At 42.2% G+C, this 23211-nt stretch overlaps 1 protein-coding gene across 8 annotated transcripts in view; it reads right to left on the bottom strand.

Moving 5' to 3' along the window:
- LOC122552980 (KH domain-containing RNA-binding protein QKI) overlaps positions 1-23211 on the bottom strand; it is a 562983-nt gene that overhangs the window by 82353 nt on the left and 457419 nt on the right. For all 8 annotated transcript variants that reach the window (XM_087991529.1, XM_087991527.1, XM_087991528.1 and 5 more), the window contains exon 5: positions 101-188. In XM_087991529.1, coding sequence (XP_087847655.1) covers positions 101-188 — 88 coding nt within the window. The remainder of the gene's footprint in view (positions 1-100; positions 189-23211) is intronic.

Below are 23211 nucleotides of genomic sequence, written 5' to 3'. Positions count from 1 at the left end.
ATCACCAGCCTCAACATCTTGCTGGGTTTGTCTCAAAGTTAAATATTCTACAATTTGTAGAATGGTCATACGAGGGACGAGAAACCCAACATATCCTTACGTGATTTGATGTTGGCATCTCTATAAGTGCCGTTCAGTATTGCTAATTCCATTAGCTGCATTTTCTTAAGGTTATCTTCTCCTTCTGCCTGGAAGACACAATTTTGAAAAATAATTAATGTTGAACCATATTGAAGACTTCAGATGTATAAATTGTTTATAAATATATGAATGACAGAAACTTGATCCAAAATACTTTATTTTCTTTTTATTATTAAAATTAATAAGTTACAACTGTCAAATTCCTGTTTCCAAGTGAAATGTTAGACAGATGATCCATATAGATAATCAGGTGGAGATAACATTGGCAGAATCTTGTAGCGATGATGGAGGTCTTCAGCAACAGCTGGAGAACTGCTAAGAGTCTGGCGAGATATCCTGCTGCGTTATTAACCACTTGGCAAGGCAGTGGCTGATCCTCTGCACAGGATCAAGGGCCCTGTGGGCTGACATCCCATCCATTGAGAATTACCAGAAATGAAGAACAAGGAAAATTGCCCATTTAATTGCAGATCATTCATGAAGTCAAGAGGTTCAGATAGTTTCAGAGGCTGGCAGATCATCTGTACTCAACAGCACCATCATGGAGGTGTTCACTGGTGCTGGTGTATTCTCCATCTTATGTGTCAGATCAAGTGGAGACCCAGGCACAGGTTGCTGAGCTGGCCGGAATAGGTGGATCTCTCTCTAAGGCTGATATGTGATTGTTAATTGACCACTTAAGGGCCCTTACTGGTACTTGATTAGGAAGATTACCCAAATGCCTTGCCACCCAGAATGTGATTGCTGAGCTGGTCTCTCCAAGACTGATCCATGTGGAGATCCAAGATGGCGGCGACCCAGCAAGTCTGAGTCTACAGTGCTCCTCCCAAGACTTGGGTAAAGTGGGTCACCCACCCCCACCACACTTACCAAATTATTTATAATAGCTGTTTAATTTAATTAGTTGTTTAATATCAAATTTAAACAATCTAATCTTTAGTAAAAATGACTAAAGGGAAGGGAGCCCGCAGCTCTCAACATGCAGGAACCCCTCCCCCACCCTCTCCAGCTGCAGCCGAGGCATCCACAGCTGCCGCGGGGGACTTACCTATGGTGACAAGCCTTGTAGAAATGATGGGCGCGAAGATCGACGATTTCATCGAAGAATCCCGAAATCGATGGGACTCACTCTCTGCCGCGCTGCAGAAGCACGACCGAGACATCCAAGAAATCAAGCGCCGAGTCGGAGGGGCGGAGTTAAAGGCCGCGACCTCCGAAACTACAGCTCAATTGGCCGTGGATCACGTCCGGACTCTCGAACAGCGAGTCCGGACCTTAGGGAATCACACTGATGACCTCGAAAATCGAGGTTGCCGAAAATATATTCGTTTGCTGGGCCTTCCCGAACGGGAAGAGGAAGGCCAGCTTACAGTCTTTCTCGAGCAGTGGCTGCCACAGCTTTAAAATTTGGAAGCTAGATCAGGCCAGGTAAGGGTAGAATGGGCCTACCAGGTCGCAATACGCGGGCCCGGCTCGAACCAATGCCAACGCCTGGTCCTGTTCCGGCTGCAGAGCTACAAGGAGAGGCAGAGACTCCTAGAAGCCTCTAGAAATCTTGGAAAAGACCCCCAAGCTATGATCTATAAAGGATCCAAGATCATATTATTCCAGGACTTTTACCCAGCTCTGGTCCGAAAGAGGAAGGCATTCAACGAGGCGAAGAAGCGTTTAAGGGACTTAAATATTCAGTACTCCTTACGCTACCCAGCGACGCTACGCTTTAACCATGAAGGATCCGTATATAACTTCGGATGGCCAGAAAAGGCGAAGGAATTCTTGGACTCTCTTAGATAAACTGTAAGACATAATGGATGTTGGTTTGCCTTTCCCCCGGCTTTGGTTTATATCCTCCCCTTTTTTTTCTCTTATCTTACTGTTTAATATTATCATGGGGGGGTGGGGAGAGGGATTTGATTTTCTCCCCTCCCTTAGGGTTGTTTTCTTTTATTATTTTATGTATATATGAGGGATGTATGTATATGTGTGTGTATGTGTGTGTATATATATATATATATATATATATATATAAAAGCTGGGGGGTTTGGTTAATGTTGGTGGGGGGAGGTGGTTACGTTATTCAATTTTACCTCTGTCTTTAGGAGTGGGGTTGTTTCTCCCTTGTTATTTTGTATTACTATATTTATATTTAATAATTATTTGTTGAGGTTGTAATTTTATAGTTATATGTTTATATATGGTATTAACATTACCAAATATATCCAGGTGTTGGTATGGGTGGGGGTAAGGTGCTCACTGTTAACTCTAGCTTTCTATTATATCTGAATTCTCCTCATTTTATTGAGGAGCGCCTGGGTCAAGGGTGGGGCATTGATTGGGAGAGGATATGATGGACTTTTGGAGAGGAAGTGACACCCCCTGGGAACAAGGGGGAAAATCTCCACTTAGATACGTTTTATATTTTTTTTATTTAGAAATAGTTTTTTATTATTTTGTTGTGTGTGTATTAGAGAGGCTTTATTTTTGTAAATTTTATATGCTCTTACGCTCGGGATGTTCTGGATAGGGTTTCCCCTCCCGAGGGGTCTCGGATTTGCCCAGATGATTATGGTTGATCAGTCGGTTAAGTGGTGCACCTGGAATGTCAAGGGGAGGAATTCGCCAGTCAAAAGGAAGAAAATATTATCAAATCTTAAGAAGGAAGGAGTTGATATAGCTCTCCTACAGGAGACACACCTGTCGGATAAAGAACACTTGAAATTACGACAGGGTGGATTTGATCAGGCCTTTTTTTCTTCTTTTAGCTCAAAAAGCAGGGGAGTTGTTATTCTTGTTCGGAAAAATTTCCCTTTCAAAATCCTAAAGCAGATAAAAGATGAATCTGGACGATATATTTTGATTAAAGCCCTCATAAATGGAGAGGAATATGGGATTTTAAATTTGTACTGCCCCCTGGCACACCCCTTTAAATTTATAACGGAAGCCTTTTCAAAATTGATGGTTTTTGGTGCCCGTCATACAATTATAGGGGGAGACTTTAATTGTATTATGGATCCGGAAATAGATAGGATTCCCAAGAGTACTGCAGGAGTATCTCCCAGATCTAGACAATTGATGGATCTGAACAAAGAATTAGGATTAGTAGATGTATGGAGATGTCTTCATCCACAGGGCAGAGATTTTTCTTTCTACTCCAATCCACATAAATGTCATACCAGAATTGATATGTTTTTTGTCCCCTCGATTTTTTTAAATTCCATATCATCCTGTAAAATAGGTAGTATAGCAATTTCTGACCACGCTGCTGTAGATATGGAAACTAAGGCGAGGAACAATGGGACATCCCCTCGGCATTGGCGTATGGACCCCTTCCTATTGAAAGACAGTAAATTTGTAAAGTACTTCTCTCAAGAACTTAAAACTTTTTTAGAAATTAATTCAGGTACAGCTAGCAACCCGTCAATGATGTGGGAGACCATCAAAGCTTACACGCAAGGTTTGATCATCTCCAACTCAGCAACGCAGAAGAAATTGAAGGGAGAACAACAGCATCTGCTTTAAGCTCGCATAAAAGCAGCTGAAACAGCATACACTGATAGACCTTCTATTATTAAATTGCAAAGGAATACGGCTCTTAGGACAGCTCTAAACACTACGCTTACTCAAATGGCTAAGAGGGAAATATTATTTGCAAAACAAAGGTTATATGAATATGGCGACAAACCGGGTAGATACTTAGCATTTCTTGCAAGGAAAAAAAAGGCCCCTCAGACTATTATGTCTATCAAGGAAAGTACGGGTATTTTGACTCATGATCATAAAAAGATTAATGCGATCTTTAGAGAATTTTATTCTGAGTTATATAAATCGCAGGATTGTGAAGATCGGACGAGGAGGATGCAGTCATTTTTTAAAAATTTGACCTTTCCAGGCCTAACTCCGGAACAGGTATCGGTCCTAAATGCTCCTCTAACAGTCCAAGAAATACTTGATGCAATTATGCAACTTCAGAGTAGTAAGGCACCGGGCCCATATGGTTTTCAAGCTGAATTCTATAAAAGAATTTACAGAAATATTGGCTGGTCCACTTATGGACATGTACAACTATGCATATAGTCAGGGCTGTCTCCCGCCTTCGCTGAAAGAGGCAAATATTTCTCTTATCCTTAAAAAAGGAAAGGATCCAGAAGATTGTATATCATATAGACAAATATCCTTGCTAAATGTAGATTTTAAAATCCTTTCTAAAACGTTAGCACTGAGACTAGAAAGGGTACTGCCACATATTATAAAGGAGGATCAGACGGGGTTTATTAAGGGCCATAGATCACCCCAATAATATTAGAAGGGTTTTGAATATGATTCAAGCCTGTCATCAGGGAAAGATACCAGGAGTAGTAGTTTCATTAGACGCGGAAAAGGCATTTGATAGGATTGAATGGTCATATTTGTTTTACACATTGGAAAGGTTTGGCGTTGGACAGGTGTTTACCAAATGGGTCTCAACATTGTATAATGATTCCAAAGCAGTTGTGGTTACCAATGGATTAGGTTCGGATAGCTTCAGTGTGGGTAGGGGCTGCCGTCAGGGATGTCCCCTCTCGCCATTGTTATTTACGCTAATAATTGAACCACTAGCAGAAGCTATATGAGCTGATCCTAATATAACGGCCCCGAGGATTGGTACAGGTAAACATAAAATTACCCTGTATGCAGATGATGTTCTTCTATTCCTCAGTAATCCTCTGATGTCCGTACCTCGCCTAATCCAAGTTATTAATACATTTAGCGCATTCTCAGGCTATAAAATTAATTTATCAAAATCGGAGGCTATGCCAATGGGTGGTCTTGCTATGATACCCCGCTTAGCGGACGGATCCCTTTTTCCCTTTCGTTGGTCCCTAGAGGGCTTCTTATATTTAGGCATTTTTATTACTCCAGTATTTGGTCAGTTGTATAAGGCTAATTTTGTGCATTTACTGGAAAGGATAAGGCAGGACCTCCAGCGATGGGGAGACCTGCCAATTTCCTGGTTGGGTAGAATAGCGCTAATCAAAATGAATGTCCTGCCCCGTCTCCTATATCCAATGAGAATGCTTCCGGTGATGCTGCAGAGGACGGCTCTACGTAAATTATATGGCTGGCTGGGTTCCTTTATCTGGAATCATAGACGGCCCCTCATTAAGCTGAAGAAGCTATAGCTTCCACAGACAAGGGGAGGATTGGACTTCCCAGACTTTAGGAAATATCAGTTAAGTTCCCTATTAAGTTACATAGCTGATTGGGTCTTGTCTGATCCACAATCAATCTGGTTGGACATCGAGGCCTCTCAAGTAAAATACCCACTTATTAACCTTTTATTTTCAGACAAGAGGAAAATCATTACAGATCACTGTAAAAACCCTATAATACTAAACACAATTAAGGCTTGGAATATAATGCGGCAAAATGAGGGCAACTCACATAAAACATCCCCCTATGCACCGATAGTGGGAGCCTGGGGATTCCAACCGGGGTTTACAGATGCCACTTTTAAACTCTGGAGATCCAGGGGTATCTCATGTTTAGGGGACCGATTTAAGGATGGGGTCCTGATGTCTTTTGAACAGCTGCGTCAGAAATTCGGATTACCTAATGGAGACCTCTTTCGATATTTCCAAATTCGAGATTATATACAGAAGAAGACTACGTTATTAGATAGTCTTTATAAATCAGATAGAGAATGTAGTGTCCTATGACCAGTGGGGGTATCTTCCGTCAGTACTATTTATCATTTACTACATGATGAAGTATCAGGAAATATGGATAATCTGCTTAAAACATGGGATCAGGATTTGGGACTAGAAATCTCTATAGAAACATGGAATGATATTTGGGAAAACGCTAGAAGAATTACTATCTGTAACAGAACCCAGGCTATCCAGCTGAAGATACTTCATAGGGCCCATATAGCACCGGTTCGACTGGCAAAATTTAAGGCAGGAGCATCTCCAATGTGTCCCAAATGTAAAATAGAGGTAGGCACTCTTGTACATTGCTTATGGACCTGTCTTAAGATCCGTAGATATTGGACTAAAGTAGCAAGCACCCTGAAAGAAATTTTAGGAACGGAAATTAAAGTGGACCCTGTATCTCTCCTTTTGGGCTTTTCGAACTTTCCCTCCCTGGACATGTACGGGAAGAGACTATTTTCTATTCTTTCTTTCTGTGCAAGGAAAAATATTTTAGTGAACTGGGTGGCTGAGGGCCCCCCTGGACTTTCAAATTGGTACAGATTAATTATGAAATGTATTCCCCTTGACTTCCTTACAAATATGGTGCACCGAAAGACCGAATTATTTTATAAAATATGGCAGCCCTTCTTGAATTACATAAATACAGATACTTCGGCTATCTTAACAAGGGCTTTTATTTAATTGAGATTACAAACCTGGCTGATCTGGGGCCCCTTAGGAGAGGAATCCCGCACGAATACGGGTTTTATTACATCTGATGTTAACACATTCCGAGCATGTAAGAGTCTTAAATATACACTCTGGTTAGTTGTAGGTTAGATTAGTAGATAGTTGAGTTTTGCTTTTTTTTCTTTTTCGTTTTTTTTTATTCTTTAGTTAAATTTTGGCTATTGTATATTTGATTTAATTGTATATCAATGTTTGTATTTGAGAGTTTTGTTTATTTTTGTAAACTTGTAAAAATGTTAAATTTCTAATAAAAATATCTATAAAAAAAAAAGACTGATCCATGTGATTATTTGCCTTTCTTACCATCTGCCCTGACACGTCTAAGGAGGGGGAAGCTCTGCACTGTTTTGCATCTTCTCAAATGGTTTGGCAGGAAACAAAACTACCAATGATGAATCACAAAATGATTATGTCTGAATTAATTCTCTGAGCATTTTAATTCAATGCTTTCTCCCCTTAACTCTGCACAATTTTTCTATTTAAATAATTATGTATTATCCTTTTGAATGCCTCAATTGAACTTGTTAGCACTAAACATCTCTTCTAGTAAAGACAAAGAAATAAGGAGAGAGAAGATTAAAAATATGGGTAAGCTAGCCAACAATATAAAGGAAGATTGTAAGAGTTTCTTTAGATATATAAAGAGAAAAAGAAAGGCAAAAGTGGACATTGGACTACTGGAAAATGATGCTGGAGAGATAGTATTGAGGAACAGGCAAATGGCTGAGGAACTGAATAATTACTTCACATCAATCTTCACAGTGGAAGACGTAAGTAACATTACAAACATTCAAGAGAGTCAGGGAGCAGAGCGGAGTCTGGTGGTCATCACCAAGGAGAAGGTGCTAGAAAAACTGAATGACCTGAAGGTGGATAAATTATCTGGACCAGATGGACTCCACCCCAGAGTTCTAAAGGAGACAGCTGAAGAGATAGTGGGGGCATTAGTGGTGATCTTTCAGGAATCGCTAGAATCAGAGGACTGGAAAATCATTAGCGTGACACCCCTGATTAAAAAGGAAGTAAGGAATGGAAAATGACAGGCTGATTAGCCTAACCTCAGTTGTGTGTAAGATCTTGGAGTCCATTGTGAAGGATGAGATTTCTGAATACTTGCAAGTATATGATAAAATAGGGCAAAGTCAGCATGGTTTCATCAAGGGGAGGTCAAGCCTAACAAATCTGCTAGAATTCTTTGAGGAAGTAATGAGCACGTAGACCAAGGACAGCCAATGGATGTTGTCTACCTGAACTTCAAGAAGGCCTTTGACAAGGTGCTGCATGCTAAGTAAGATAAGGGCCATGGTGTTAGAGGCAAGGTGCTAGCATGGATAGAAGCTTGGCTGTCTGGCAGAAAGCAGAGAGTGGGGATAAAAAAGTCGAAGTGTGGAGCTGGAAAAGCACAGCAGGTCAGGCAGCATCTGAGGAGCAGGAGAATCAGTGTTTTGGGCATAAGCCCTTCATCAGGAAGGGTCTTTCTCAGAATGACAGCCGGTGACAAGTGGTGTTCCCCAAGGCTCGGTGTTGGGACCACAATTTTTCACTTTAATGATCTAGATGAAGGAACTGAGGGCATTCTGGCCACGTTTGCAGATGATACAAAGATAGGTAAAGGAACAGGTAGCATTGAGGTAGTGGGAGGCTGCAGAAGGATTTGGACAGGTTGGGAGAGTAAGCAAAGCAGATGGAGTACAACGTGGGGAAGTGTTAGGTCATCCACTTTGGTAAGAAGAATAGAAGCATTGACTATTTTCTAAATGGGGAGAAAAATCAGACTTGGGAGCACTGGCCCAAGCTTCTCCCAAGGTAAACTTGCAGGTTTAGTCAGTAGTAGGAAGGTAAATACGATGGTGGCATTTATTTTGAGAGGATTCGAATAAAAAAGCAGGGATGCACTTCTGAGGCTATATAAGGCTCTAGTCAGACCACATTTCGAGTATTATGCGCATTTTGTATGAGTATTTTGGGCCCCATATCTCAAGAAGGATGTACTGGCTCTGTAGTAGGTTCAGAGGAGGTTCATGAGAATGGTCCCAGGAATGAAAAGCTTAACATATGAGGAACGTTTGAGAATTCTGTGTCTATACTTGATGGAGTTTGGTAGGATAAGGGGGGGATCTAATTGAAACTTACAGAATACTGAATGGCCTAGACAGAATGGATGTTGGTAAGATGTTTCCATTGATAGGAGAGACTAGGACCTAAGGGCACCTGAAAGTAAAGTAGAATAGAGATACGGAGAAACTTCTTCAGCCAGAGAGTGGTGAATCTATGGAATTCACTGCCACAGAAGGCTGTAGAGGCAAGGTCATTGGGTATAGTTAAGATGGTGATAGATAGGTTCTTGAGTGTCAAAGGGATCAAGGGTTATAAAGAAAAAGCAGGAGAATAGGGTTGAGAAACTTATCAGCCGTGATTGAACGGCGGAGCAGATTTGATGGACTGAAAGGCCTAATTTCTGCTCCTACGTCTTATGGTCTAGTAGTACATCCTATGTGCCAACTAATCCCTGTGTGCTTTTATCATCTTATGTTTGCTTCTTTCACAAAACACTTAAAAAATTATGAGTGGGGGCAGTTTCTCCCTATCCTTCTATATCCATTATGATTTTGAAAACTTTTATCAAATCTCCTCAAACTCATCTCCAAGGAAAACAGTCCCAACTTCTCCAACCTTTCCTTATAAGTAAAATGTTCATCCCTGGAACCATTCTCATAAACTTCTTCTACACTCTCCGCAACGTATTCACATCCTTCTGAAAGTGTGGCACTCAAAACGGTACACAATATTATAGCTGAGGTCTAATCAATGTCTTAAAAACATTCATCATAACTTCCCTGCTCTTGTATTACATGGTTCTAGTTGAGGCCTAGAATGTCATATACTTTATGAACAATTTTCTCTACCTGTCATACCACCACTAATGACTCGCTGCTCCTGTACAATCTTTAGATTAGTACCATTTTCTTTACACTCTCTTTCCATTTTCTTTGTATCAATGTGTGCTTCGGCACACTTCTCTGCACTGAATTCTAATCTGTCACCTACATGCCCACTTGATCAACATGTCATTATCCTTTTGATATTCTGCACTGTCCTCAAATTTTGTTGGCAAATGTTGACATTGTAATCTGTGCATCAAGATCTAAATCATTTATTTACATCAGCAAGAACACGATCCCAATCCTGATTCCTGGGAATTCCCATTACAAACTTTCTTACAACCCAAAAATCCCATTAATCATTGCTCTGTTTCCTATCCTTCAGCTTGCTTTGTATCCCCATAGCCACAGTCCCTTTTATTTCAAGATTTATAATTTTCCTCGCAGGTCCCTGTGTGGCACTATATATAATGTCTTTTGGAAATCCAAGTACATCACATCAACATCCCTCCCCTCATCAACTCTCTCTGTTACAAACCAACTTTTCAGTAAAAGCACTTTTAACTTCCAGCCCTTACACTCATCCCTGGAACAATGAATAACAAGGACACCCAAGTCAGACTCCTATTTACTGACTTAAGCTCTGCCTTCAACACCATAATTACAATCAAAGCCATCTCCAAACTCAGAGACCTCGGACTCTACTTTCCCCTCTGCAACTGGATCCTTGGTTTCCTGACTTGGTTTCAGATCACAATCAGCAAGGATAGGCAACAACACCTCCTCCATGATAATCCTCAACACTAGTACTCTGCAAGGCTGCATTCTCAGCTCCTTATACACACTCAGCTGTGTGGCCAAAGTCAGTTCTAATTCCATTTACAAATTTGCTGATGACATCCCCATAGCGGCTCCAATATAAAATAAAAAGACAGAATACAGAAATGAGATAGAGATCTTAGTGGGAGAGATTGTTGGCATAGGATTAAACAACAGTCTCTCCCTCAACGTCAGCAAAACAAAGGACCTGGTCACTGACCTCAGGAAGTGGAGTGGAGGACATGCCCCTGTCTGTATCAACTGTGCTCAGGTGGAGGTGGTTGAGACCTTCAAGTTCTGAGGAATAAATATCACCAATCTCTCCTGGTCCACCCACGTTGACGCTACAGTCAAGAAAGCAAACCAGCATCTCTAATTCCTCAGAGGGCTAAGGAAATTTATCAACTTTTATGGATGCACCATAAAAAGCATCCTATCTGGATGCAATACAGCTCGTTTGGCAACTGCTCTGCCCAACACTGCAAGAAATTACAGAGTTGTGAATGCAGCTCAGTGGATCACAAAAACAACTTCCCTTCCATTTACTCCATCTACACCTCCCACTGCCTCAGGAAAGCAGCCAACATAATCAAAGACCCCTCCCATACCAGTTATACTCTCGTCCACCCTCTTCCATCAGGCAGAAGATACACGTTTCTAAACACGTACCACCAGATTCAAGAACAGCTTTCTCCCTGCTGTTACCAGACTGATGAATGGACCTCTCATATATTAGAGTTGATCTTTCTCTGCACCTTCTCTGTTGTTATATCATGCATTCTGTCTATTACCCTGATGTATTTATGTAAGGTATGATTTGTCTGAATCACACGCAAAATGATGCTTTTCACTATATCTTGGTACATTTGACAATAAAAGTCAAATCAAAAGGGGTGGCACGGTGGCTCAGTGGTTAGCACTGCTGCCTCACAGCACCAGGGGCCCAGGTTCGATTCCAGCCTCGGGCGACTGTCTGTGTGGAGCTTGCACATTCTCTCCGTATCTGTGTGGGTTTCCTCCGGGTGCTCTAGTTTCCTCCCACAGTCACAAAGATGTGCAGGTTAGGTGAATTGGCCATGCTAAATTGCCCATAGTGTTAGGTGCATTAGTCAGAAGGAAAAGGGGTTTGGGTGGGTAACTCTTTGGAGCGTCAGTGTGGACTTGTTGGACCGAAGGACATATTTCCCCACTGTAGGGAATCTAATCTAATCTAAAAAATCAAATTTAACCAAACAGAAAACAGGAATGATAAGCAATACGACGACATATTGAGCAAGACTTAAGGTAAGTTTAGCAATGCAATGGACAACAGATACATTTTTACCCCAAGTATTATTGTAGATAGAAGATCTTAAAATTAATTTAGATATAATAATTTACTAGAAACAGTTATAATTGTCATTGGCTATTGATTTTCAGGTGCCTTGTTTCCCATTATTTGTTGGATGATTGGCATGGCCATCCTCCCAGGGTACTGACATCATTGTTTGAGTTGACTGCAAGAGATGTACAAAAGGATTATGGTGACCAAACTCTCTTGATTACTCTTGTACAAGAATTGGGTACTGCACTTTCTATATTACAAAAGAGACAACCCTTTAAAAATAATTCATTTGAGTTTTGGCACATTTCCTCTATGTACACACAAGCAGCTTGCTTTATAATAATGTTCCAGAAACTCCTGGTACACACATATGAGAATGGTCATGACTGCTCATATTCAGTTACTCTCCCAAAATACTGCCATAGCCTAAGTGCAATGTTCTGCAAAGGCAATAATACATTATAGTCCCTTTTTTTCTGATATTTCATTATATTACAGAAGCTGAAGGTCAGCCTACATTATAGCCTAAAGTAAGGTTGTATTGCAATAATGGGATTCTAGCTGCTTCAGTAGAATTGAGAACTTCACCAATTTATTCTGTAATTTAAATAAAGATGTCCAAAAGTATGCAGTGCCAGCCTAACTGCTAAAGCAATTACTTCATTGTAATGCAGATTATATAATTTGTCATTGTTGAATAAAAACATGTTAAATGGTCTCGCAAGACATTATGAAATAATAGAAATGCTCACCCATTGGGAAATTGAGGAAAAAAAACAAATCAAAATTGATTAAAATGCTGTTAGTTACATACTAAAGGAGTAGAAAGAAACATTTTCATGGAGAATTCTATTCAAAGCACCAAGTACATTTTACTATTAATTATGTTAAAAACAAATTTTGACAACAGCAGAACTATTTCACTCCTCCTTGGCCGTCTGCTGCTTTAAAGTAATTCTACATGAGGATGTCTCCAGGGAAGATAAACTTCATTTATGAGGAAACATTGGAGAAGAGAAGACTAAGAAAAAGTGAGGACTGCAGATGCTGAAAATCAGAGTTGGGAGTGTGGTGCTGGAAAAGCACAGCAGGTCAGGCAGCATCCAAGAGCAAGAGAATCGACGCTTTGGGCAGAAGCCCTTCATCAGAAGAAAAGACTGAGTAAAGATTTGACAGATAATTTCAAAATCATGAGAGATCTGGAGTAGATTGGGAGTAACTGTTCTCACTGTAATTGGATCAACTATCATAGGGCACAGTTTTAAAGTGCTGTGTAAAAAAAATTAATGCAAGGTGAGAAATCGTTCTCACACAGTGAGTGGTCTGAGTTTGGATGGCACTGTCTGAAAGAGAGGTGGAGGCAGGTTCAATTGAGGCATTCAACAGGGCACAGGATGATCATTTAAACAGAGAAACTGTGCCAGGTTATGAGGATAAGGGAGAAGAAACGCAGCAAGTTAAAATGCTCCGGCAGCCCGTGCAAATAACTGCCTCCTTCTGCACCCCTATCAATTTTGAGACTGTGAATTTCCATTTATACAGTTGGGTATAAAAAAATCAATACTAGCAGCAATCTTCTTTGCAAATTACTTGATTGAAGAAGTAAAATCAAAGCAACTTAGAAAACAGCTGGACCTCAAAAATAAACAGAATACTATGGCACTTAGCTAAACCATGAGCCAGCATCCTAGTCAGTCAGGTTTCTAGTAGCCTGATATATTGCTGAGCTGATCAGTTTAGCCTCAAACCATTTCAGACAGTGTTTTCCGGACTGTAGCAATAATTCTATAAATATGTTAGGAAAGGTGACTGTTTTCACAAAGCTGTCATGGAGTATTTTTCTATCAGCCTACACGTTCATGAAATAGTTCATTTAAATGTTTCTATGTTGTTTGTATATTAAAACCATTGCACAATCTTTTTATGCATTTTTGCACCAAAATGTGGGAAGAAATATCTATAATAATCAAGCTTTCTAGATCATTAAAATCCTTTAGTTTGAAAGGAAGAGTAGGAATTCATCAAGAAACATTGGTCAAAGTATCACATTGTGGTCCTACATGCTGTTGTGAATATATGAAAAGTATAGAATGCAAAGGAAAGGAACTGAACATTATATCAAGGAAGTACTTAATGAGAAGTTCTCAAAGTAATGAATTATGAAACATGTTAAAAGGAGCACTGGAAGGCCTCAAAGTCCAGATGCAAGTGTCATTACACCAATAATATCACACAAAATTCCATAAATAACCAGACTGAAGCCCCAAGGAAAATTCGGAAGGCCTAAAATTGTAACACGTGTACTCAACTAGATTAGATATTAGATTCCCTAGAGTGTGGAAACAGGGCCTTTGGCCCAACAAGTCCACACCAACCCTCTGAAGAATAACCCACCCAGACTCATTTCCCTCTGACTAATGCACCTAACCTATGGGCAATCTAGCATGGCCAATTCACCTGATCTGCACATCTTTGGACTGTGGGAGGAAACCGGAACACCCGGAGGAAACTTTTGCAGACACAGGGTGAATGTGCAAACTCCACACAGAAAGTCGCCTGTGTCTGGAATTGAACCTGGAACACTGGTGCTGAAGCAGCAGTGCTAACCACTGTGCCACTGTGTCACCCAAACTTATCGTGATCTCAGTGAAATTATTTCAGTATTATTTTAAACATTTTTTATTGCAATGATCTTGACATATGAATGAACTGAAACATGCAAAACTTGAGGAGAAAATGTGGAACTTGATTCCCAAAATGCTAATGCAATCCCAGAATTTAATACAAATGATACAAATCTGACATGGATTGTTTTCAGTTATTGTAAGCCAGGGACTCTGATAATATATCTAAAATTGAACTGTAACAGTGTTTTATTACAATGCAGACTAAAAATTATATTTTGTCCAAAAACACTTTTTCTGCAGATTTTGGACAAACAAATGAATTTTATTTTGGTGTCAGAATTGTTAACGTTCACCAAACAAGACGTATTCCGGTGTCCCTTTAGTTGGGGATATTGATAAAATCTTACAGCACAGAAGTAGTTTATTTGGTCCATCACGCCAGTGCTGACTCTTTGGAAATACTCTTCAATGAAGTCCTCCACGCCAGCTTTTATTTCATTAACCCAATTAGTTCACTTCAAATACATATCCAATTGTATTTTTTAAAGTTCCTGTGGAATTGATTTCCCCAGACAGTAGATTGAGATATATTTTTAGATAATACATTCCAAAACATAACGGCCCTCTGTGAGAAATATTTTTCTTTTCAGTTTCCATCTAGCTCATTTGCCAAAAAAATTAAATGAATCTTGTTACAGACCCACCAGCCAAAATAAACAATTTCTCACTTTAAAGTCACCATAGCTTGACTGGATTTTTGGGCTGCTTTTTCACTAATGACAGACAACTGATGGTCGTTTAACGTGAGGGTCACCACACGTTATGTAAGGGGAAGAGGTTGTGAAGGACAGTCCTTCAATGGTAACCACAGCTGAAGCAGGAATTCTGATTCCAAAATCAGAACTTCGCACAATTATTGATACCTCCATACAAATAGTGCATGAGATGTCAGATTGTTCTAATGAATTTAAGTAAAATAGTTACTCAAGAAATATAAGACTATTAAATATATATCCCACTCCTGAGTAATTTTTAAACCGACCTCATACTTACCTCACTTACAAACCCCATAGCCTTACACTCCCAGACCTTGACACCCCTGCTTAATCTGCATCTAAACCCCCCACCCCCCAAACCTGACCTGACCCTGCCTGTCTGTTGCCATCAGAGCAGACATTCAGTCAATAATTCAGAATATGACAGCGGAATGTTGTTTCCCAGATTAAACTGGTTGCAATTACCTGAGTTTGGCCTATATTCCTCAAAACCTTTCCTGTTCATGTATCAGTCCAAATGCCTTTTAAATGTTGTAGCTGTACCTACATCTACCACTTCCTGCGGCAATTCATTCCATATATGAACCACCTTTTAAATCTTCCTCCTCTCAACTTAAAATTAGGCCCTCTAGTTTTGAACTCCCTCACCCAAAGGAAAGCCTTTGCTGTTCACCTTATCCATGCCTCTCATGGTTTTATAGATCTCTATAATGTCACCCTTCAACCTCTTATGCTCCAGTGGAAAAAGGGCCCAGCCTCTCCTTACAACTCAAGCCCCAGTAACAACTTTGTAAATCTTTTCTGCACCCACTCCAATATAATAAATGTACACAGTATTCCAAAGGTGGCCTCACCAATATCCGAAGGACTCAAAGCCCTCCGCTTCTTCCTTTCCCGCCGTACCGACCAGTACCCTTCCACTGACACCCTCCTTCGACTGACTGAACTGGTCCTCACCCTGAACAACTTCTCTTTCCAATCCTCCCACTTCCTCCAAACGAAAGGAGTAGCCATGGGCACCCGCATGGGCCCCAGCTATGCCTGCCTCTTCGTAGGATATGTGGAACAATCCATCTTCCGCAACTACAGTGGCCCCACCCCCCACCTTTTCCTCCGCTACATCGATGACTGTATCGGCGCCGCCTCGTGCTCCCACGAGGAGGTGGAACAGTTCATCCACTTCACCAACACCTTCCACCCCGACCTCAAATTCACCTGGACAGTCTCAGATTCCTCCCTCCCCTTCCTCGACCTTTCTATTTCCATCTCAGGCGACCGGATCAACACGGACATCTACTACAAACCGACCGACTCCCACAGCTACCTGGACTACACCTCCTCCCATCCTGCCCCCTGCAAAAACGCCATCCCATTCTCCCAATTCCTTCGACTCCGCCGCATCTGCTCCCAGGAGGACCAGTTCCAAAAACGCACATCCCAGATGGCCTCCTTCTTCAAGGACCGCAATTTCCCCCCCGACGTGATCGACGATGCCCTCCACCGCATCTCTTCCACTTCCCGATCCTCTGCCCTTGAACCCCGCCCCTCCAACCGCCACCAGGACAGAACCCCACTGTCCTCACCTACCACCCCACTAACCTCCATGCACAGCGCATCATCCGCCGTCATTTCCGCCACCTCCAAACGGACCCCACCACCAAGGATATATTTCCCTCCCCTCCCCTATCAGCATTCCGTAAAGACCACTCCCTCCGTGACTCCCTCGTCAGATCCACACCCCCCACCAACCCAACCTCCACTCCCGGCACCTTCCCCTGCAACCGCAGGAGGTGCAAGACTTGCGCCCACACCTCCCCTCTCACCTCCCTCCAAGGCCCCAAAGGAAACTTCCATATCCGCCACAGATTCACCTGTACCTCCACACATATCATCTATTGCATCCTCTGTACCCGATGTGGCCTCCTCTATATTGGGGAGACAGGCCGCCTACTTGCGGAGCGTTTCAGAGAACACCTCTGGGACACCCGGACCAACCAACCCAACCACCCTGTAGCTCAACATTTCAATTCCCCCTCCCACTCCACCAAGGATATGCAGGTCTTTGGACTCCTCCATCGTCAGACCACAGCGAAACGACGGTTGGAGGAAGAACGCCTCATCTTCCGGCTAGGAACCCTCCAACCAAAAGGGATGAACTCGGATTTCACCAGTTTCCTCATTTCCCCTCCCCCCAGCCTGTCTCAGTCAAATCCATCAAATTCAGCACCGCCTCCCTAACCTGCAATCTTCTTCCCGACCTCTCCGCCCCCACCCCAATCTGTCCTATCACCCTCACCTTGACCTTTTTCCACCTATCACATTTCCGACGCCCCTCCCCCAAGTCCCTCCTCCCTATCTTTTATCTTAGCCTGCTGGACAAACTTTCCTCATTCCTGAAGAAGGGCTAATGCCCGAAACGTCGATTCTCCTGTTGCCTAGATGCTGCCTGACCTGCTGCGCTTCTCCAGCAACACATTTCCATCACCAATATCCCATACAACTGCAACATGACATTCCAACTCCTATACTCAATGGGCTAAGCAATGAAGGCAAGCATACCAAACGTCCTCTTTACTACCCTGTCTAACTGGGACACAACTTTCAAAGAACTATGTACTTGAACCCCTGGGTCTCTCTGTTCAATAACACTCCCCAGGACCCTACCATTAATTGCACAAGTCCTGCCCTTGTTCATCTTACGAAATGCAACACTTTTGCATTTATCTAAATTAAACACTCTCTTATATCTAGCAATATAAATACCTGGAGGAGCCACCAAAATACAATAATCATAGGATCCCTACAGTAAAAAGACCAGTTGACACTGAGTCTGCATGACCCTCCAAAGGGCATCCCACCCAGATCCAGTCCCCCTACTATATCCCTGTAACCCTGCATTTACCATGGCTACCCCACCTAACCTGCACATCCCTGAACACTATGGGACAATTTTGCATGGTCAATCCACCTAACCTGCACCTCTTTGGACCGTATCACTTGGGGGAAATCTATGCAGACTTAGGGAGAATGTACAAACTCCACATAGTCAACCAAGGTTGGAACTGAACTCAGGTCCCTGGTGCTGTGAGGCAGCAGTGCTAACCACTGAAGAATTGCGCTGCCCAAAGAATGAAAGTCTTTCTGAATTTCAAGAAAAGCTCTCAAGAATTTCTCCCTAAATCCCGTAGGCAATGCAACAAATTTACAGACCCTGTGATTAGCCATTAAAGATCACTAGACATATTAACCAATCCTGCTGAGTCTTTGGGAATGTAACTTTGCAGAAGAATTTAGGGTATCGCTTATGGATGTTCTCCATGTTGCAGCATTGATAATCTTAGGAGTGTCATATGCTTTCGAATGTATGTGTTCTGTTCAACATCTAGTGAATAGATTATGTAATTAATAGATGTGATCAGGAGACTGGCCTCCCTTGTGATTTAAACTGGAAATCCATCTCCACAGCATGTAAAAACACAAACGGTCGATGGGTGTCCACATAGATGTTCTGAAGCTACATTGCTTCACCACAAATTACTGTACTAATTGCATTGATTAGAATAATGGAACTGATCACAATCACTGCTTAACGACATAAAGCAATGAACATGTTACACTTTCCCTTTTCACTGTCACTTTTGTTATATCTCCCTCTCCCACATTGTATTTAATAACCAATCTCCTGGAATTGACTGCAGTACTACTTGGTAAAAACAAGGGCTGCAGATGCTGGAAACCAGATTCTAGATTAGAGTGGTGCTGGAAAAGCACAGCAGTTCAGGCAGCATCCGAGGAGCAAGAAAATCGATGTTTCGGGCAAAAGCCCTTCATCAGGAATAGAGGCAGAGTGCCTGCAGGGTGGAGAGATAAATGAAAGGAGGGTGGGGGTGGGGAGAAAGTAGCATAGAGTACAATAGGTGAATGGGGGTGGGGATGGAGGTGATAGGTCAGGGAGGAGGGTGGAGTGATAGCACTACTTCATTGGCTTTTTAAAAATACTTTCATGGAATTTCAGTGTTGCTGGCAAGATCACCATGTTCTCCAGGGCAATTAGAATGGGCAAACAAATATTAGTATCCTTTGATATATTGTTAAAGAATATCACTAACAAAAAGAATAAAATGTTTACAATATTTGCCTACATCCCTAATTGCCCTTGAGAAAGTAGCGGTGATCTGCCATCAAGAACTACTGCAGACAAGAACTGCTACATATGGCGGAATTTAAATTCAATAGAAAAAAAATCTGGAATTAAGAGTCAACTGATGACCAGGAAACCACTATCAATTGTCAGAAAAACTCAACTGGTTCACTAATGTCCTTTAGGGAAGGAAATTTGCCATCCTTCTAGACTGGCATATATGAGACTCCACAGCCACAACAATGTGGTTGACTCTTAACCGCCACCTGAAATAGCCCAGCAAGCCACTAAGTTGTATCAATTGTTAGAAAACCACAACAAAGAAATGAATCTGGATGGACCACCTGGCATTGATCTTGGAACCTGAAAAGAAAACGGCAAAAACACAAACAACCCTGTCGATCATGCAAAGTCCTCCTTACCAACATCTGGGGGCTACTGTCAAAATTGAGAAAGCTGTCTCACAGACAAGTCAAGCAACAGCCTGACATAGTCATTCTTGTGGAATCATACTTTACAGATAACACCCCAGACACCACCATTACAATCCCTTGATATGTCCTGTCCCACCTATAGAACAGACCCAGCAGAGGTGGCGGCACAGTGGAATACAGTTGAGAGTCCTTGACATTGGCTCTGGACTCCATGAAGTCTCACGGTTTCAGGTTAAACATGGGCAAGGAAATCTCTTACTGGTTACAACATACCGTTCTCCCTTGGCTGATGAATCAGTACTCCTCCACATTGAACAACACTTGGAGGAAGCACTGAGGGTGGCAAGGATGCAAAATGTACTCTGGGTGGGGGATTTCAATGTCCACCACCAAGAGTGGCTCGGCAGCAGCAACATTACTGATCGAGCTGGTTGAGTCCTAAAGGATATAACTGCTAGACTGGGTCAACGGCAGGTGGTGAAGGAACCAACAAGAGGAAGAAACATATTTGACCTCATCCTTACTAATCTGCCAGCTGCAGAAGCATCTGTCCATGACAGTATAGGTAAAAGTGACACAGCACTGTCCTTGTGGAGAAGAAGTCCCGCCTTCACACTGAGAATAACCTCCATCGTGTTGTGTGGCACTGTCACCATGCTAAATGGGACAGACTTCTAACCGATCTAGCAGCTCAAGACTGGGCATCCATGAGGTGCTATGGGCCATCAAAAGCAGCAGAACTCTACTCCAGCACAATCTGCAACCTCATGGCCTGGCATATCCCCCACTCAAACCATTACCATTAAGCCAGGGGATCAACCCTGGTTCAATGGAGAGTGTAGGAAGGCATGCCAGGAGCAGCATCAAGCATACCTAAAAAGGAGGTGTCAACCTGGTGAAGCTACCAAACAGAACTGTGTGCGCCAAAATGATATAAACAGCAAGTGATAGATAGAGCTAAGCAATCCCACAACCAACGGATCAGACCAAAGCTCTGCAGTCCTTCCACATTCAGCTGTGAATGGTGGTGGACAATTAAAAACTCACTGGAGGAGGCAGCTCCACAAATAACCCCATCCTCAATGATGGAGGTGCCCAGCACATCAGTACAAAAGATAAGGCTGATGCACTTACAACACTCTTCAGTCAGAAGTGCCAAGTGGATGATCCATTTTGGGCTCCTCCAGTAGTCCCCAGCATCACAGATACCAGTCTCCAGCCAATTCTATTCACTCCATGTGATATCAGGAAACGGCTGAAGGCACTGGATACTGCAAAGGCAATGGGCTCTGATAACATTCCGGCAACATTACTGGAGGCATGTGCTCGAGAACTTGCTGGTCCCCTAGCCAAGTTGTTGCAGTACAGTTACAACACTGGCATCTACCCGACAATGTGGAAAATTGCCCAGAAATGTCCTGTATACAAACGCAGGACAAATCCAACCCGGCCAATCAATCAGTCTATTCTCCACCATCAGTAAAGTGATGGAAGGTGTCATCAACAGTGCTATCAAGCAGCACTTGCTCAGTGACACCTAATTTGGGTTTCGCCAGGATCACTCAGCTCTTTATCTCATTACAGCCTTGGTTCGAACATGGGCAAAAGAGCTCAATTCCAGGGATGAGGTGAGAGTGACAACCCTTGACATCAAGGTCACATTTGACTGAGTATGGCATCAAGGAGCCCTGACAAAACTGGAATCAATGCGTATCAGGGAGCAAACACTCCACTGGTTACAGTCATACCTGGCACAAAGGAAGATGGTTGTGGTTATGAAGGGTCAGTCATCTCAGCTCCAGGACATTTCTGCAGCAGTCCCTCAGGGTAGTGTCCTAGGCCCAACAATCTTCAGCTGCTTCATCAATGACATTCCCTTTGTCATAAGGTCAGAGTGGGTATGTTTGTCAATGATTGCACAGTGTTCAGCGCCATTTGTGATTCCTCAGATACTGAAGCAGTCCATGCTCAAATTCAACAAGATCTGGTCAATATCCAGGCTTGGACCAACAAGTGGCAAGAAACATTTGTGCCGCACAAAAGCCAGACGATGACCATCAACAATAATTGACATTCAATGGTATTACCATCACTGAATCCCCTACTGTCAACATCCTTGGGTTACCATTGACCAGAAGCTCAACTGGATTCACCACATAAACATAGTGACTACAAGAGCAGGTCAAAGATGAGGGATACTGCAATGAGTAACTCACCTCTTGACACCCCAAGGCACAAGTCAGGAGTGTGATGGAATACTCTCCACTTGCCTGGATGGGTGCAGCTCCAACAACACTCAAGAAGTTTAACACCATCCAGGACAAAGCAACCTGCTTGATTGGCATCACATCCACAAACATTCAATCCCTCCACCACCAGTGCTCAGTAGCAGCAGTGTATACGACTTACAAGATGCATTGCAGAAGTTCACCAAAGATCGTCAGACAGCACTTCCAAACCCATGACCACTTCCAGCTAGAAGGACAAGGGCAGCAGGTACTTGGGAACACCAGCACCTGCAAGTTCCCCTCCAGGCCACTCACCATCCTGACTTGGAAATATACCGCCGTTCCTTCACAGTCGTTGGGTCAAAATCCTGGAATTCCCTCCCTATCGGCATTATGGGTCAGCAAGTGGACTGCAGTAATTCAAGGAGGCAGCTCATCACCACCTTCTCAAGGGTAAATAGGGATGGGCTAGCAATGCTGGCCAGCCAGTGATGCTCAAGCCCCACAAATGAATTTTAAAAGAATCCTCAGGGTGTAAGCACACCCATAGTTCTCTCAGTTTTGAATGTCCAACGTAGCAACATAGTAACACAAGGACTCAAGACGTTTGCCTATAGGGTGTCTCATGAAGTCATGGCAAATGACAACTGACATCAGCATGACTGTCTTCAGTCCAAGCAACCCTTTTTGATACCCAAAAGAAAAAAATGTGATGGATCATCAATATTTTTAATTATCCACGATTTCAACTATTTGTTAGAATTACTATCACCCATTAACAACTATTTGTTATTCTAGCTCATCCCACTTTGTCCACACAATTACAAGCATGGTATGCATAATCTTTTAAGTCCCTCCATCTTTCGATGAAAGACAAAGAGTTTGCTTTTTCTCCAACATCTAATTAGAATGATGCGCTCCCTGATTTGCTTTCAAAATCTTCTCAGCTGACCTTGTTTTTTGTCATTTATATACCATATATACTTGTGTAAAAGTCAGATTTTTTTTAAGGTTAAATTTATGGCGTCGACTATTAAATGGATACTACTTTTGAGGGGCTGAAATTCATGCACAAATTCTGGTAATTCCATGAGTGCTACAGGGGAACTGAGCTCAGCTGAGCTGCACACAAAGGGAGATTGTCACCTGACTAACCTGATGCTTCTTAAACTTTCATGCCAAATTCTTCCATTTCCCTCAGTTTTCGCTCATCTATTGTTGTTTTAGTTTTTCAAACTAACATTTTAAGCTTTTATTTCTGATAAAAAAAACATATCATTTGACTCTCAGAGTATCACTGATCACTGTAGACTTGAGAAATCATCAACAGCTGCACAGTAACTATAGTGAAGTAAATGCATATACACCTATCTTATGTAGGGAATTATAATGGATGAATTTTGTATCACACCAATTA

The sequence above is a fragment of the Chiloscyllium plagiosum genome, unplaced genomic scaffold (genome assembly GCF_037043375.1).
Source record: "Chiloscyllium plagiosum isolate Xiang-an unplaced genomic scaffold, Cpla_swu_hap1 HiC_scaffold_10, whole genome shotgun sequence".
NCBI lineage: Eukaryota > Metazoa > Chordata > Chondrichthyes > Orectolobiformes > Hemiscylliidae > Chiloscyllium > Chiloscyllium plagiosum.
Note: the sequence above shows the minus strand (reverse complement) of the source record. Positions and strands in the feature narration are given on the sequence as shown.